Source organism: Dendrobates tinctorius, unplaced genomic scaffold (assembly GCF_039654945.1).
Source record: "Dendrobates tinctorius isolate UK_male_01 unplaced genomic scaffold, ASM3965494v1 ptg000026l, whole genome shotgun sequence".
NCBI classification, from domain to species: Eukaryota; Metazoa; Chordata; class Amphibia; order Anura; family Dendrobatidae; genus Dendrobates; species Dendrobates tinctorius.
The window spans coordinates 10,527,090-10,546,238 of record NW_027361694.1 but is presented as its reverse complement, the minus strand read 5'-3'; the positions used below and the strand labels follow the sequence as shown (position 1 = coordinate 10,546,238).

The 19,149-nt window shown below is 41.7% G+C and overlaps 1 protein-coding gene across 1 annotated transcript in view; it reads right to left on the bottom strand.

Moving 5' to 3' along the window:
• Nucleotides 1–2,556: 2,556 nt before the first annotated feature.
• CLYBL (citramalyl-CoA lyase) overlaps nucleotides 2,557–19,149 on the bottom strand; it is a 475,215-nt gene continuing 458,622 nt past the window's right edge. Inside the window, 2 exon segments of the mRNA XM_073569499.1 lie at nucleotides 2,557–2,736; nucleotides 2,738–2,827. Of these exon segments, the coding sequence (XP_073425600.1) occupies nucleotides 2,617–2,736; nucleotides 2,738–2,827 (210 nt within the window). The 3' untranslated portion in view covers nucleotides 2,557–2,616.

Below are 19,149 nucleotides of genomic sequence, written 5' to 3'. Positions count from 1 at the left end.
ATGTCTTTTGACAAAGATGCAAAAAAAAAATTAATAAAAATGCAATTTTTATTTTGAGAAAGCATTCACTGTTAACGTTTTAAAATCTACGGACCCTGATTTATCATTAGCGTTCTTTTTTTAAAGTCACTTTTCTTTTTTCATCTTGTGGTAGTCGTTGAAATTTTTTGCGTCAAATTAATCAACGTGGTGCATGTGGTAATCATGGGTTTTGTACAACATTAAGGCTATGTGCCCACGTAGCGTTTTTTAAACTCTCAGGAAACGGGTTCTCCTTCCCAGAAAACACGCATTTTTGCACTTTTTTGTGCAAAAAAAGTGCGTTTTTGATGCGTTTTTTTCCGCGCATCTTTTGGACTATAGGAGATTGTCAAAAACGCGGACCTAAGCGGAAATTAATGAACATGCTGCGTTTTTTTACCGCTAAGCGTTTCCTTAGCGGTAAAAAATGCATCCATTGGCACAAAAAGGCCAAAATGCATTTAAATGAATGGGATGCTTCTTTTAAGCGTTTTTGATGCGGTTTGACCCCAAAAAACGCATCAAAAACGCTTAAAAAACGCTACGTGGGCACACAGCCTAAAAATAGTATTCTTTTTTTCTACCTGTTATTGCAACTCTTTAGAACAAAGAGTTGTAAGCCTTGCAAAAATTGTGCAAAAAAATTCTGGTATAAAAAGAATCACTCTAGAGGGGACTGGAGTATATTTGCAACAACTGTTGTGTATTTTGAAAAGTCGCGAATGATGGATCAGGTGACAACATCTGAAAATGCTTAACCCTGCCCACAATGGCAAACTTAAAAAATACAGACTTGGAAAGATAATTAAGGAAATAACAAAAAAAGGGTGAAAAAATGGCAAAAACTCAACAAAAAACAGTCAAAAATACAACAATGAATCTGGACCATTATTTACAGAAGGCATAAATAAGAAGAAAAAGAATTTCTCGAGTTTAATTTTTTCTGAGAAAATGTCCTAGTCTTTTACCATATGTGTAAAAAATATTTTGTGGTGAAAAAGGAATAAGTTAAATATTTTTGCCAACACATTAGTCAACTACTTAATGTGTTTTTCTATCCAAAACATTGAGGACAGATGATTATCTAAAAGACCACCCTTCATCCAGACCAGATTTCCTATGACAAATTTTCACTTCCACTATATATATTACATACTGGCCATGTTCTTCGAGAAGACCACTTTACAATGTGATAATGATAAAGATCTTTATGTGTCAGCACCCTGCATCCTCAGCTGATGGCATTTTCATCCATAGGGTTCAATATGCCTATTAATATGCCTTAAAAATGCATAAAAAGCCAACAACAAACATACTTTACCAATTAAAATGCCAATAAAAGTGTCAGAAAACTATCTTAGAAAACTCCGAGCTTTTTACGTGTGTTTCTTGATGAAGGGTTAATTATGGTTTGATCACATGTATAACATTTTGTTGCACATTTCTGGTCGTTGTACATTTCTGCCACGATTTTGAGAAAATCAGTCATTAAATAACATTTAAACAGTTTAGTGAGGAGTGTCACAACGACATCAAATCTCTAAAACCGTTTTGGTGCACATGAAGCAGGTAGATAAAACTTTTCTATGTGAGCATTTTTTCCATCTTGATTTTTTTTTTTAACTTGCTGACATTTCGATAGTTTCAGCTCCGTCACCTCTGACCCAAATTATTCCCCTATCCTTGTTGATGGGGTCACAAAGCTGACGGTTTAATCAGACCCGGAGAGCACTTATCCAAGTTCGCTCTGGGAAATTATGAGTACAGACACCTTGTAATGTCCTTCTCATCCCAGTCCCTTTCTCCAGGACATAGGATGGTCATATGAACAATTCATATATGATATGAGGGTTAATCTTCTCTCCTTGATTACCGCAGCCCTGGGGAGCTTATATATTTAGCAAGAAGACGCTGCCCCTTCCCTGCCCGCCCCGTGGACCCTGCAGAACCCTTAGTGGGCACAGTGGGTTGGCACCCATCTAGTGGGAAGATGAATGGTGTTTTCTATTTACTCATTTAAATAAACAGAGCGGCCATCCTGGGGCGAGTGTGTAAGGGCAGCTCATAGAGAGGTTGGTGCGTGGCGTAGAACTTTCTATTCTGCTCCTTTCTTTAAGAACAGTCCTGGGTGCCGGGGCCACAAAGCCTCATGATTTAATGAGGAGCAGAAACAAAATGTCTGATTGTTGCTGTTTGAAGCTTCTTTCGAGGCCTCTGGCACCACAAGCTGATCCTATGCAGCTTCAATACCCCTGAATATAAGAGTACACACTGAATAGGGGACAATGGCCGCTTGTTATGTTTATTTACCCTCACTACAAGCTGGGTTAACCTCTCCAAAACAGCTTGGCTAAGCCAGTTAACAAGACACAGCATATGACCTGTGGTGGCATCTCCAGTGTCATGTAAATGTGGCTGCACAGGGCCATCCTGCACAAGTTTATGGCAGTTCAGCCCTTGTCATCCTCTCTTACATGTTTATAGTAGGAAAGCAGGATAAATGGTGGTGCCCAGAAGAAAGTCAGGACTGAGAGATCCTGGAGTTGACTTTTATTGTAATTAATGACATACATGTACAAAAAAAAAGCATCATGATCATTCTAGTATCAATGGCTTCCACTGTTCCTCAGAACATTTCTCAAGTCTCCCTCCGTCTTCAAAGACAAGCGCTGTATGGAGTGGACTCCCGGCGCGAGCTTCATTTAACAGATGATTCGTTCTTGATGGCTGTGGCAAGCGTAACGATGTTCTGTGCCTGCTTAAGCAAGGGCATGTCTATCATACTCCCATGGAAAGTAAATGCCCCCTGCAACACATCAAAGGAAAAAGACCACAAATCAGTACTTAATATGTCTCTTTCTGTAGACAACAACAGCAGCCTTCAGGTGATCAACACATCCAGCTACCTCTACAAACACGTAACATCAGGTACATGGAAGATAGGGCAGTAATACAGTGTTACAGGTCAGCAGAAGACATGTCTTCTAATATTAGGGAGTTGAGCCATTGTGTTACAACCAGTCCCAGAACACCCTCCCAGTGACATATTAGCGAGCCATAGATAGCTACACATATAGAAAGCTTTCATCTGGTACCAGTGCCGTAACTTGAAGTTTAAGGGCCCCAATACAAAATCTCCAGCAGGACCCCCAACTCTTAGGATATACTCTAGTATTGGTCTTTTCAAATGGGTCAAAAGGAACTTTTGGGCCTTTCCTTGGCTCCAGGTCCTGGGTGCAACGGCAACCCCTGCAACCACGACAGTTATGCCCCTATCTGGTACCATTACCTTTATGAAAAAAATAACAATCTGCTCACATATTTCAATGTTGTTTCTTTGTTTAGATATTAGATTAGCAATGTAAGAATTTATGACAAAAATTGTATTAGATTATAAATCACACTGGAAAAAAAGACAAATTCATAGTATTCCCACCAAATAAATTCAGAAAAACATATATAAAACAATGGAAGAATAGCAGCACAGTCCTAATGTTGTTGGTACCATACTTCTGCAAGGAAATAGCCAAAAAGCCTCCAAGCATAGAAAAAATAGATTGGAAGTAACACTCCAATGGAAATAAGTGAAAAGGTGAACATAATTCACACGCATACAGGCGACATTTCAGGTTTTCTCCATTATTTCGATTGGAGTGCTGGTAGCTACTTCCATTCTATTTTTTACAGATAAATATATTTACAGTACATACAAACAAAAGTTCTACAGATGAAGAAGGCAGGCACTTCGATTTGATATGCCACATAGCTGTCCTTATTTTCAGGTTTAATGAGGTTTCCAGTAGTTGGAACACTACTGAAGACATTTCTGTGAAGTGACCCTAAGAGCTAATACATGCTGCCCAATCCATGCTTATGTAGGCAGAGACCCAACACTCCAGGTCAGGGGGTGGGGAGAAGCTGCTGAGGACCCGACTGTCCAACTAGTCTACAGCGTGGTTTCGGTCCCCGGGGGCTTTTTTTCTGAAATGCTTCAGTATTTCAGTGTCAAACATACCAGGATGAAGTCAAACAGTCAGAGCCTGAAACATGCTGCCGGTGGATCGGGCAGGGTGTATCAGATGTCAGGTTCCCTTTTACACACCAGAGTCGCTACAGTACATTTTCCTGTTTTAGTGGGATTGTGTCAATCCCATTTCCCCTCTACAGTTGTATACACCACATGCTTGGTTTGCAGAAATATTTGCACTTATTACTTCAGGCATACAGCAGGCACTGGCCAATTTAGTTGCATATTGCCAGCAATATTCTTCCTAATCACCCTATGAATTTGTCCGACTTATTCACAGGCAAAGAATATTCATTCCCTGGATGTTGCCTATAACCGGCTTTAGTTCAGCCCAGTAACCAGGTTTTGGGATGAAGTTGCAGGGGAGCATATGTTTTCTTGTGATAACCGGCTTTGATCTGTCAGAACTTTTTTTTTCTCGCTAGTACATAAAGCCAGTTTGTGAACAGGCTTAACATATTCTCCAATCTCTCTTTATTGTAGAGTGCACACCCTACACCCTTAATACAATGAAAGGAAAGTCTTATTAATTTTCAAAGTGCCCCTTAACTACATACTGTATATCTGAAAGCAATTGGCATCAGCTGGGGTTTATGTAAAAAACAATCTGAGGTCATGCCGTCTACAATAGTTCAATAACTTTTATGAGTAAGACGCCGTTATCAATTTGCAGATTGGGATTACGCTACAGAAAGAAGAAAAAATTGACATTCAGCAACTAGTGGTCAAGGACAATCACGAAATTCGAGCTAATCACGAAATCTGAGCTGGCAGAAGTCCATAGCTGTCACTAAACTGAATGTATGAAAAGTGAGAAACAAAAATCATCCTGAAGATATTAACATCTTCACTGCCAGAGGCAGGACAATTGTAAGCAGAAACCAAAAACGCATAATATATACATTCACCTTTACAACGGGGGGGATCAATATCGGAGAAAGAAATCAACACATTCACATTGTGATATCTTACAGATAGGGTCTTTAGAAATACATATCATGCAATTTACAGGATTTGAGAGTTTATCCTAGCAAATTAACTGTAGGAAAAACCGCAACAGAAGATTGTAAAAGTCTCAGAAATTTTGATCCACTTAAAGTGAACATGTTTGCAGGATTTTGCCAAGTAAACCACAGGCATGTCAGGTTGCTGCTGTTACAGTGATTAAAATGATACCTGGAGTGAAGAAATCCATTTTGTGGTTCTTGTGTAATTAGTGTTAGAAGTTTTCAGCTAATGATATGACAGTGCTCCTGGGCGGGACTGTAGGCAGAGTCTTATCTTGGTGTTCTAGACCAGAGAAACCAAGGAAAGACCTGCCCACAGACCGCCCCGAAGCACAAACAGTCTGTCTCTCGGTCTCTATGATGAGGAACATATTTGTGTTTGGGGCGGCCCGTGGGTAGGTCTTTCCTTGGTTTCTCTGGTCTAGAGCAGAGAGATAAGACTCACCAGTCCCGCCCCGGAGCACTGGCATATCATTAACTGAAAACTTCTAGTTTACACTGGGTAAAAAAAGCACAGCAGACATAAGGGTTCTAGAAATCTCATCCACTTTGCTGAAATTGTAAGATGTTGCGTTTTTTGCACAGTGAAAATATGCCGCATCAAGTACTCAACAAAAAATCCTCATGGGCAGCACAGCCAAAAGGGAACCGGTCAAGTTTGATAACACTATTAATCTGAGATATAGAGTTGATCTGCAAGTCAATAGCGCTATGCAATGAGCCTGGCTGCAGTAGTGAAAGTGTGGCACCTTGGAGAAAATAAACTTAATTTCTCTCAGTAGCTGTTGTCTTACCGTCATGCAGGCGTGACTGAAGCAATTAGAGTCACTGCTCACAGAACTGAGAGCTGTAGATGTAGCAACGCCGAGGCATTGACTGACAGCTCGCTCTACAGTACAACAGTGCCAGGACGTGGTTCCAGACGTCACTCTCAGTGCTGTGAACAGAAACTGTAACTGCCCCGGACATGCCTCTGTGACAGAAAGCCGGGAGCTTCCAGGAGAGATAAAGTTAATTTGTGGCTAGTTTGGGATTCTTCATACCGCTATTAACCTGCAGATTAAACCCATATCTAGAGGTTCATAGTTTTATCGGACCCAACATGTTCCCTTTAAGGTTATAATTACACAGTGTCTTCTAGACTTACATATTTTTGAAAATGCTTCAGGAAAACACTCAGTGTTTTTCCCGAAGCTTCAGTTTTGTATTCTTTTTTAGCTGCACTCTTTAAAAAATGTTTACATACAAAATAATGGTGGCTTACAAGCAGAACTTGTCTGAAGAGTGCTCAGGTCACTGAATTTAACCTCTTTCGAAGCCTGAAGTGGTTAAAATTAGTTGAAAATGACAACATATGAACAGCAAGTCATTTTCACATTGCTGTTCATAGCTATTTTTTACATTTATAAGGAATCTGTCTGAAAAAGGCATCATGTGCACATACCCTTAAAGACCAAAAGGTCTTTTACATGTTGGAATTTAATACTAGTAATGACTTTCATACATAAATCACTACAGTGGAAAAGTTTGGGCACCCCTGGTCAAAATGACTTATTTTGAACAGTTAGGCAAGTTGAAGATCAAATGATCTCTAAGGGGCCTAAAGTTAAAGATGACACATTTCCTTTGTATTTTAGGCATTTTAAAAATTACAAAAAGGAAAATGGACTGATGAAAAGTTTGGGCACCCTGCATGGTTAGTACCTAGTAGCACCCCCTTTTGAAAGTATCACCGCTTGTAAACGCTTTTTGTAGCAAGTGAAGAGTCTATCAATTCTTGTTTCAGGGATTTTCATCATTTCTTCCTTGTAAAATTCTTCCAATTCTGTGAGATTCCTGGGTCGTCTTACATGCACTGATATTTTCAGGTCTAGCTACAAATTTTCAATGATGTTCAGATCAGAGGACTGTGAGGGCCATTGTAAAGCCTTCAGCTTGTGCCTTTTGAGGTAGTCTATTGTGGATTTCTAGAAGTCATCCAACTTCAGCTTTTTTACAGATGGTGTTATGTTTACATCAAGAATTTGTTGAAATTTTATTTAATCCAATCTTCCCTCTACTTGTGAAATGTTTCCCGTGCTATTGGCTGCAACACAAACCCAAAGCATGATTGATCCACCCATGGTTGGTGAGATGTTCTTTTCCCAAAATTCTGTGCCCTTTTTTCCTTCACACATACTTTTGATCATTGTGGCCAAACAGTTCCACTTTAACCTCATTGGTCCACAGGACTTGTTTTCAAAATGCATCAGGCTTGTTTAGATGTTATTTTGCATATTCCTGACACTGAATTTTATGATGATGATGCAGGAGAGGTTTTATTCTGATGACTCTTCCATGAAGGCCATATTTGTGAAAGTGTCTCTGAACAGTAAAACAATGTACCACAACTCCAGAGTCTGCTAAATCTTTCTGCAAGTCTTTTGCAGTCGTGCAGGGGTAATGATTTGCCTGCCTAGCAATCCTATGAGCAGCTCTCACTGAAATTTTGCATGGTCTTCCAGACCTTATCTTGACCTCCACTGTTCGTGTTAACTGCCATTTCTCAATTATATTTCAAACTGAGGAGAGGGCAACTTAAAACCGTTTTGATAACTATCCTTGCTGACACCTGAGGGTTGCAGCCCCCAGCTGTGAGTTTTGCCTGGCTATCCAAAAACAGGGGAAGCCATGCCATTTTTTTAAATAAATAATTTTAAAAAACGGCATGGGGTCCCCCCATTTTTGACAATCAGCCTTGCTAAATCAGACAGCTGGGGCTGGTACTCTCAGGCTGGTAAGGGGCCATGGATATTGGTCACGCCCCAGTCTAAAAATAGCAGCCCACAGCCACTCAGAAAAGGCACATCTTTTAGATATGCCAATTCTGGCACTTTGCCCGGCTCTTCCCATTTGCCCTGAAGCGGTGGCAAGTTGGGTTAATATTTGTGGGGTTGATGTCACATTTGTATTGTCCAGTGACATCACGCCCACAGATTAGTAATGGAGAGGTGTCTATAAGCCACCTCTCCATTACTAATTCCATAGTTGTATGGTAAATAAACACACAGCCAGAATAAAGTATTTTATTTGAAATAAAACACACTTTTACTTGTTTATTTAAAAATCACAAACACAGTTATACTCACCTAACACCTAATTACACTGAATCCCTCATCTCCTGCAATAAAGTGAAAATAAAAAAAATAAAAGAAACAAAAAAACAATATCCATCACCTATCCATCGTTCTGTCCCACACCGTTATCCATGTCTGGGGGATAAACAGTTTTCAACCTGTTTATTGCCAAGATGCGACTCTCCATGCTGAGAACCACTGGTGACTGAACTGCTGCGAGCGCAGCCTCAGTGACCGTCGGTGACATCATCGAGGTTACCTCCGGTCACTGAGGCTGCAATCCCAGCCGGGCTGAACTGCGATGACCTCAGTGAGATCTCCGCTAGCAGTGTGAGAAAAACTTTATTTCAAAAGAACTTTATACTTGCTGTGTCTTTATTTACTATATAACTAGAAGATTAGTAATGGATAGGTTTCTTATAGAAGCCTCTCCATTAGTAATCCGTGGGCTTGATGTCACTGGACAATAAAAAGATGACATCATCCTCACAAATATGAAGCCCACTTACCATCACTACAGGGCAATTGGGAAGAGCCGGGCAAAGAGCCAGAACTGGTGCATCTAATAGATGTGCCTTTTTTGGGAAGCTGGGGGTCCAATATCCATGGCCCCTTACCAACCTCAGAATACCAGCCCCCAGCTGTCTGCTTTAGCAATGGTGGTTGTCAAAAATGGGAGGACCACATAGTTTTTTAAAATTATTTATTTGAATAATTAAAAAATTCGACGTGGAGACCCCTGTATTTTTAATAACCATCCTTGCTGACACCTGAGGGTTGCAGCCCCAGCTGTGAGTTTTGCCTGCCTGGTTATCAAAAATACAAGGGAACCCACGCCATTTTTTAAATTATTATTATTTATTTAAAGCGCAGTATTTATTTAAAGTGCAGGCTGTCTGACCGTCGGGATGATTTCACCGCCGATCAGAAGGGGTGTTTGCCGCACTCTCATGCACATGACAGCGTGACAAACACGCGGTGTTCAGGCAGCCGAACCCAAACATTAACACGGACTTCCTGAGCGAAGTCCGTGTTCGGTGTCAATGCCGAACGGTAAGTGCTTGGTACGGACGCCGAACTTTACTATTCGGGTTCACCCATCTCTAGCTAAAACTTTATGTGTAGTGGTTTTGTTATAATTACACTGTGTCACCAAGGTTTTGTCCCTCTGACAATTTTGAGTGTTCCTAATAGATTTTTTCATGCTGATTTCAGAAATGCCTTCAGATTTTTTCTATCACGTAAGAGAAATGATTTGAAACATTATAATATTCTGTTATAATTCTAAAAATCTCATATGAACTTTTTCTGAAACAGTATATTCTGAATTTTCCACTGAAAAAACATAACTATGAATTCGCAAGCACATATTATGTGAATTTCACGCAGGCGCAGTGAATCATTTGGCTGACCGTGTACAGAGCATACCACATCTCCTGGGCAGGGGAGGAATCAAAAGACAATACTGACATACTTAAAGCATGGCTGAATGGATCACGACATTCAATGCCATTCGCTGTCCTAATGATATGGAGAGAGCAGGGAGCTCATGTAACAGGTTGCTACTTCTGCTTTACACCTGTAAGAGGATATTCAGCAAAGAAGAAGAAATCAATAGAATATCCTAATCTTCCTTCATCCATAAGACCAGTGCCACACAATGAAAGTCTTCGTGTTCCAAAGCTGCTCAAAGTATGGACAATGGAGGACGACGAAGATGAACTAACAATGTCAGTGGAAAATGAAAATGAAACTGCTGCAGACCCAGACTTTGAGCCTTCTCCACATCTGTTCAGTCAAGCTGATCTGAGTGACTTGGTCAGAGATTTGAAATTGTCAAAGAGGCAGGCAGAATTATTGGGATCAAGGCTACAAAAACAGAATCTCTTATTATCAGGAACAAGAGTTTCGGTTTTTCGCAGTCGTCAATAAGACCTTAATCAATTTTTCAACCATGTCGACAGTTTAACCTTTTGCAACGACGTCTTGGGGTTGTTTGGTGCTGTTGGATGTGCACATGACCTGAAGGAATGGTGACTTTTCATTGACTCTTCAGTTTTAAATCTGAAGGCTGTTTTACTACACAACGGAAATTTCTATCCTTCTATACCAATTGGACATGCTGTACACATGAAAGAAACATATGAGAATATGAAGTTACTGTTGACCCACATTAATTATAGAAATTATAACTGGAACATATGTGGTGATTTATAAGTTGTTGCACTTCTTCTTGGACTGCAGCTTGGACATACCAAGTATTGTTGTTTTATTTGTGAGTGGGACAGTCGTGCACGAGAAATGCACTATTTCAGAAAGGACTGGCCACTCCGCGAAAACCTGGTTGCTGGACAGAAGAATGTTAAACATAATCCTCTCGTTGATCCAGCAAAGATATTTCTCCCTCCTTTGCATATTAAACTTGGGCTTATGAAGAATTTTGTCAAAGCAATGAACAAAGAATTGAAAGCCTTTTTTTACTTGCGACAGAAATTTCCAAGAATAAGTGATGCAAAGATTAAAGAAGGTATTTTTATTGCCCCGCAGATCAGAGATATTATGAATGACAGTAGCTTTGATGGTATTTTGAAAGGTATACCAGAGATATTAGTAAGAGCGCAGCCAGCCCAGCAGCCTGCAAGCTTACAAATTCGCACGGAATTAACTGTGTTTTCTGCCAAGAGAGAGAGGAACCGCGCAGAAATTTCTACAAGCAAATCTGCAAAGTGCACACATAGCCTAAAAATTAAAGTTGTGGTACAACTCCACATTTCTGCTTGCTGCCTCACCTGCTGCAATATATTCTAATGACCCTTCACAGTCTGGGTTCCGCCCTCTACATTCGACAGAAACTGCACTAAAAGTGACTAATGACCTTCTGACTGCAAAATGTAATGGTGACCACTCTCTGCTCATTCTTCTTGACCTTTCTGAAGCTTTCGACACTGTTGACCACAGTCTCCTAATCTTTAGGCTCCAGTCACTAGGCATTAAGGACATTGCACTCTCCTTGTTCTCTTCCTATCTTTCTGACCGCTCCTTCAGTGTTTTGTTTGCTGGCTCCACTTCATCTCCTCTTCCTCGCACTGTTGGGGTACCTCAGGGCTCAGTCCTTGGCCCCCTTCTCTTCTCTCTCTACACGGCCCCAATTGGACAGACTATCAGCAGATTTGGTTTTCAGTACCATCTTTATGCTGATGACACACAACTATGCACGTAATCCCCTGACATAACCCCTGATGTACTACAGAATGCCAATGACTCTGTCTGCAGTCTCCAACATCATGTCTGCTCTCTCTGAAAATCAACCTCTCCAAAACTGAACTTCTTCTGCTCCTGCCATCTACTAACCTCCCCAAATCTTTCATTTACCTGGCACCATAATAACACTCTGGCAGCAGGCGCGCTGTCTGGGTGCTGTGTTTGACACCAATCTCTCCTTCAACTCGCATATATAATCTCTTGCTTGCTCTTGCTGCTTACACCTAAAGAACATCTCTAGAATCCACCCTATTCTCACCATGGAAACAACGAAAACCCTCACTGTCGCCTTGATCCACTCCCGCCTGGACTACTGTAATGCTATATTAATTGGCCTCCCCTCACTTGACTTTCCCTTCTCCAGTCCATCCTTAATGCAGCAGCCAGGGTCATCTATCTGGCTAATCGGTACTCAGACATGTCTGCTCTTCGCCAGTCGTTACACTGGCTGCCCATTCACTACAGGATCCAATTCAAAGCACTCATTCTCACCCACAAAGCTCTCCACAGTGCGGTATCCCCTTACATCTCCTCCCTCATTTCTGTCTATTGGCCTAGCCGATCGCTGCGCTCTGCAAAAGACTTTCGACTAACCTCTGCACTATTCCGTACCTCCCATTCCCGACTCATAGACTTCTCCCGCACTGCGCCAATCCTCTGGAATGCTCTACACCAAGAAATTAGGACCATCCACAACTTGCACAATTTTAGGCGCTCCCTCAAAACACATTTGTTCAGAGCGGCCTATAACATTCCCTAATCAAAGTCATTCTATGTGTAAGTGTGTGTGTATAGCCCATTCACTATATCTATCCCTCACTCCCTCAAGATGGCTGGACCATCATTGTAAATACACACCTGTACTTTGTATCTCCCCCACCTCATTGTAGATAGCTCTCATGAGCAAGGTCGTCTTATTTTGCTTTAATTATTGCATTGTTAACGTTGTTACTTATGACTGTGGTGTTTAAAGCTGTTAAACTGTAAAGCGCTGCAGAATATGTTGGCGCTATATAAATAAAGATTATTATTATTATTACCACCCCAATGACTCAAGATAGAGGTTTTCTATTCTTGAGGGTCAGTGTTTACTTGATAATTATAGCAAAACCACATATAGTATAGCTAAAAATATTAGTTTAATTATCATGTGGGAGGGGGGAAAAATAATAAATTACTGATAGGGGTTTGTTATAAGTCTCCAAAAATAATGGAAGCAACAGAGAATATCCTCATAAAGCAAATAGATGAAGCTGCGACTCAAGGAGAAGTCATTATTATGGGGGACTTCAACTACCCTGAAATACATTGGGGAACAGAAACCTGCAGTTCCAGCAAAGGTAATAGGTTTTTGACTACTATGAGAGACAATTACCTTTCACAACTGGTTCAGGACCCAACAAGAGGGGGGGCACTGCTAGACCTAATATTAACCAACAGGCCAGACCGCATATCAAATGTAAGGGTTGGGGGTCACTTGGGTAACAGTGATCACAAATTAATAAGTTTTCATGTATCCTTTAATAAGAAGTGTAGTAGAGGGGTTACAAGGACACTAAACTTCAGGAAAGCAAATTTCCAACGGATGAGAGATGATCTTGGTGGAATTAACTGGGACGATATCCTGAGACATAAAAATACACAAAGAAAATGGGAGACGTTTATTAGCATCCTGAATAGGACCTGTGCACAATATATACCGCATGGGAATAAACATGCGAGAAATAGGAGGAAACCACTATGGCTAAATAGAGCTGTAAGGGGCGCAATAAGGGACAAAAATAAAGCATTTAGCGAATTAAAGCAAATAGGTAGTGATGAGGCATTAACTAAATACAGAAGATTAAATAAATTCTGTAAAAAGCAAATCAAGACAGCAAAGATTGAGACAGAGAGACTCATTGCCAGAGAAAGTAAAAATAATCCCAAAATATTCTTTAACTACATAAATAGTAAGAAACTAAAAAATGATAGTGTTGGCCCCCTTAAAAATAGTCTGGGTGAAATGGTGGATGAGGATGAGGAAAAAGCCAATATGCTAAATGACTTTTTTTCAACAGTGTTTACACAAGAAAATCCCATGACGGATAACATGATCAGGGATAAAAAATTCTGTTAAATGTCACCTGCTTAACCTAGCAGGAAGTACGGCGGCGTCTAAAAATCACTAAAATTGACAAATCCCCAGGCCCGGATGGGATACACCCCCGAGTACTGCAGGAATTAAGCACAGTCATAGATAGACCATTATTTTTAATCTTTAAAGATTCCATAATAACAGGGTCTGTACCACAGGACTGGCGTATAGCAAATGTGGTGCCAATATTCAAAAAGGGGACAAAAACTGAACTTGGAAATTATAGGCCAGTAAGTTTAACCTCAACTGTGGGTAAAATCCTGGAGGGTTTTCTAAAAGATACTATACTGGAGTATCTGGAGAAGAATAACCTCATGACCCAATATCAACATGGGTTTACAAGGGACCGTTCCTGTCAGACTAATCTGATAAGCTTTTATGAAGAGGTAAGTTCCGGACTGGACCAAGGGAATGCAGTGGATGTGGTGTACATGGACTTTTCAAAAGCTTTTGATACGGTGCCACACAAAAGGTTGATACATAAAATGAGAACAATGGGGATAGGGGAAAATATGTGTAGGTGGGTTAAGAGCTGGCTCAGGGATAGGAAACAAAGGGTGGTTATTAATGGAGCACACTCAGACTGGGTAACGGTTAGCAGTGGGGTACCACAGGGGTCAGTTTTGGGCCCGCTTCTTTTTAACATATTTATTAATGACCTTGTAGGGGGCATAGAGAGTAGAATTTCAATATTTGCAGATGACACTAAACTCTGCAGGGTAATCAATACAGAGGAGGACAATTTTATATTACAGGAGGATTTATGTAAACTAGAAGCTTGGGCTGATAAATGGCAAATGAGCTTTAATAGGGATAAATGTAAAGTCATGCACTTGGGTAGAACGAACAAGATGTATAATTATGTGCTTAATTGTAAAACACTGGGCAAAACAGTCACTGAAAAAGACCTGGATGTATGGGTGGACGACAAACTCACATTTAGCGGCCAGTGTCAGGCAGCTGCTGCAAAGGCAAATAAAATAATGGGATGCATTAAAAGAGGCATAGATGCTCATGAGGAGAACATAATTTTACCTCTATATAAGTCACTAGTGCGACCACACTTAGAATACTGTGTACAGTTCTGGTCTCCGGTGTATAAGAAAGACATAGCTGAACTGGAGCGGGTGCAGAGAAGAGCGACCAAGGTTATTAGGGAACTAGGGGGTCTGCAATACCAAGACAGGTTATTACATTTGGGGTTATTTAGTTTGGAGAATCGAAGGCTTAGGGGTGATCTTATTACAATGTATAAATATATGCGGGGACAATACCAAGAGCTTTCTAATGATCTTTTTACTCTTAGACCTGTGACGGGGACAAGGGGGCATCCTCTACGTCTGGAGGAAAGAAGGCTTAAGCATACTCACAGACGCGGATTCTTTACTGTAAGAGCAGTGAGACTATGGAACTCTCTGCCATATGATGTTGTAATGAGTGATTCCCTACTAAAATTTAAGAATGGACTGGATGCCTTTCTTGAAAAGTATAATATTACAGGGTATATACACTTGTTTCCTTAATATTGCGTTGATCCAGGGAGCAAGTCTGATTGCCGTATGTGGAGTCGGGAAGGAATTTTTTTCCCCAATGTGAAGCTTACTTGTTGCCACATGGGTTTTTTTTGCCTTCCTCTGGATCAACATGTTAGGGCAAGTTAGGATAGGATATGGGTTGAACTAGATGGACTTAAAGTCTCCCTTCAACCTTAATAACTATGTTACTATGTTACTATGTTATTGACTGAAGGAGCCTGGGATTAGCTTAATAGGCAATTTTCTGATGTCAGGTTCCCGTTAAGTTCAATACATAAAACACACAAAATGTTATACTACTCTATATATTAAAAGTGGTTTTTCGTGACTTTCATTTTAAAAATAGACCATCAACGTTTGATTTTGGGCGGAGTCCCAATAAAGGGTGTGTGGTGCTCCTGTGACCCCTAGGTTCCTCACATCGTTTTATCAGGCATATTGGTTTGCACAAATGTCTGCACCAGATTCTGAATATATCCCCAACTCGCAAAACCAAAAAATAAAATAATGTGTGCATATACCCTAATGAAAATAAATACGTAGAAAAGCAAGTGCATTACTATAAATAAAATAATATATATATATATATATATATATATTTCTTTTATATATCACCAACTGCAGTATTAGGGTGTTTCCACATTGCATTTAGTACACACTCGGTGGCCCTCAAGGGAGATATGTCCGAACCACCTAGCAAAACGTGATTCAGACATGTGCGCCAACAGGGCCATAGACTATAATGGTTTCAACAGAGAGAATGTGCGCTTAGCCATGCATCATTTTCGAACATGTAAGCCTACTGGAGGAGGACACTGAGACATAGTAGTCTATGGCCCAGTCGGTGCATAGATCTGAATCCTGTTTTGCAGGGGTGTTCAGACGTATGCCTCTACAGGGCGACCGAACGTGTACCAAAGAAAGCAGCAACACCTCTATATTTGTCTCTTCCTGAAAATCCTCCTTCCTTAGCCTCACTCTATAAACATACATAGGATACATCATTTTGCTGGCAGTTAGTTTTTTGCTTTTTTTTTTTTTCTTCAGAAAATCCCCCCACTGAGTTCAGGAGGCAAAGGAAAGGAAAGAAGGCTAATGTCACGATGTGACCGAAGCGGTGTGACACGACCCCACGATTGGTCAGTCACCAAACAGGTCAACAACACGACGCCGATGGAAAAGGGGAGAGGGAGGCCCTGACAATAGGGAATCAGGGATGGTCACCTCCTGAGCTCCAACCTGAACCTCTCCCTGTTCTGACTTAACACCCTATGTAGGTCCTTCCCCCTGCCGACATCAGGATACCTCGCCCCTAATTGGCACCTAGATCGGCCCTGGCTGGCAAGGCGCACCAGCCTCACCTCTGAAGATAACACACACAGGGGGGACGTGACAGACACCAAAGGGACAAGGTAACAAAAATACAACTTTGCTGTGTGATGCTTTGCAGCAGAGAAAAGCTGAGTAAGGCACCAGACAAGCAAACTCAGCAAAGCACACCAGCACCCAGAGAACACCTTCCTGCAGCTTGGTCGCAGTAGAATGAACTAACATCGACAGTCAGCTGATGCATCAGGTGACCTTTTAAAGGATAGTGGGAGTGGTCACCATCCACATCAGCAAACCCAGCAGCAATGCAATTACACCAGCAGGCCAGCGGGGGAAAAAACTGACATTAACCCCTGATGGCCTGAAAGAAATAAAAATTTTAATTTGCCACAGAACCAATAGCGGATCGTGATAGTACGGTACCCTCATTTCAATGAGGGGCCTCTGGACCCTCAACCCTGGACCTCACCAGAAAACTACCTCGATCCACCAGGGTTCAGCTCAGCAGTCACCTGACCCTCAGGTTTATGGCAAATGTGGACTGATGAAAGTGACCACAATGTATGCTCTGGAGGCACCACAAATCTCCAGAGCGCCGACCTGTGGAAAGAGCTGTGTATGGGCAATACTGGGGGTAACTTCAGCTGGTAAGTCCCCGGACTGAGAATGGCCAACACCCGATATAGCCCGATTAACCTAGAACTCCAGGCCCCAGTGACATACTTCCGCCGGGTGTTTTGGGTGGACACCCATACGTATTCATTCACACACAGGTCTGGACCTGAATGTTTATTGCCATGCAAACATTTGCCACAAGAAGGTGAACTCTTTACAGAACCAACAACAGAGGCGTACCCCTGTGTCATCACACTCACACCCCCACAATGCTCAGAAAGAACCACCACCCTCCCCTGACCCCTACTCCTAAGAGGACTCCGACACTCAGGGTTAGCTTGTGGTGAGGGTTGAGACTTGCCCCTGCTCCCTGGCAGCACCTCTGTTGCTTCCACTGGAGAAGAAGGCGGACAATTGTAGAAAGACAGCAGAGACAGCAGCCTCCGGACTGCAGCCCTCACATGACTGAACCCAGCTGACTACTTCTCTGGACCGCCAATCTATGACTGGGTTGTGTTTTTCAACCAAGGGAGGCCTAAAACGATGGGTGTTGGCAATCCCCCAAGACATTGCACGACAGGGACTCTTCATGATATATCCCTATATGCAGGTGTATAACATCTACGACTTGGGTCACCCTCCCCCGGCTGAGTGGGACAGAGTCAATGGCCTGGACGCTTAAGAGGTTTTGCTAGCGACCTACACTTCAGGCCATGGGTCTGGACAAAGTGAGCATCCACCAGATTGACACCTGCTCCACTCTCCACAAGCACCGGTATACCCTCAGCTACCCCGCCAATCACCACTTCAGCAGACAATGTACACTGAGGGGAAAAAATGGAGGAAATATACACTCCCTGGTCACCTCCTTCCACATGACCAGGGGGACACAGCTTCTTAGCTGGTACTGGTATTTTGGTGCGAGCTGGGCAGACACCGATTAAATGACCAGTCTTCCCACAGTAAAAACATGCTCTCACACCACTGTCAGTGGTAAGCAGCACACTGACAGCTCAGCCACAATGCCCCATTTGTCTACCATAATCTAACACTGCTTATATTTGCTGAGTAGCCAACTTGTGACAGGATCACTGTCCTTAGAAGAGCAGCTATGTGCTGCCTATGGAACTGGAGCAGGAGAGAGACCATTTGCCATCTCATCTGTTCTGCATGGTTGTGCAGAGCGCTTAAAGAAGTTGTCCACTACTTAGACAACTTCTTGTCATACTCCTTGCTTGGCCCCGATAAAATAATAAAACTTATACACACTTCCTGTTCCGGTGCTGTTCCCGCAGTGTAGGCAAGTCGCTCTCCCCAGGGCTCTTGTGCGGTGTTGTGACACGTGTCAATCAGCGCTGGTGTCATTGTCCCCACCTTCGGGCGAATTGAACATGAAGAGGAAGTCCGAGATCAGCTGCAGCCAGGACTTCCTCTTCATGATCGATTTGTCTGAAGGCGGGGACAGTGACACAAGCGCTTATTGGGCGCTTGCATAATGTGTCACACCACCACAAGAGAGCCCCGGAGAGAGCAACTCGACACAGCGTGAACAATGCCTGCACGGGAGGGGAATATACGCTTTATTATTTTATGGGGGCCAAACATTTAGATCAAGAAGGGGTTGTCCTGATATTGAACAACCCCTGTAATGGGCAGAGGAGTTACTGATTACATGGTAAAGGTAACCACATCCTATGCATTTACCTAATTTTTAGGTGATAAGGGAGATAATATGTCTTGGTACTGAATTGTATGCTGTGTTGGTGGTCTTCTATATTAGGGTACCAGTCCTGTAAAATGTGCTCTTTTAGATATTTGCTTGCATATAAGTTATTAAAATCTGAAATTAATCACGTTTATCACTTTTGCTTTTTAAGCAACTGTTTGAAAACTTATTGATCAGGACAATTTGGGGTACAGTGTACCTGAAATGATTTATTGGTTTATTTTTATTTTTCCCCAGTTTCTTGATTTTTTTTTAAGAATTTTTTTTAATTGCAATTTTTAAACACAGTTTTTAAACAAAAATAATGCATTATTAAAACTGTACAGAATAATAAAAAATGTTAAAGGAGGGCAAAGGGATGGAAGGAAAGAGAGG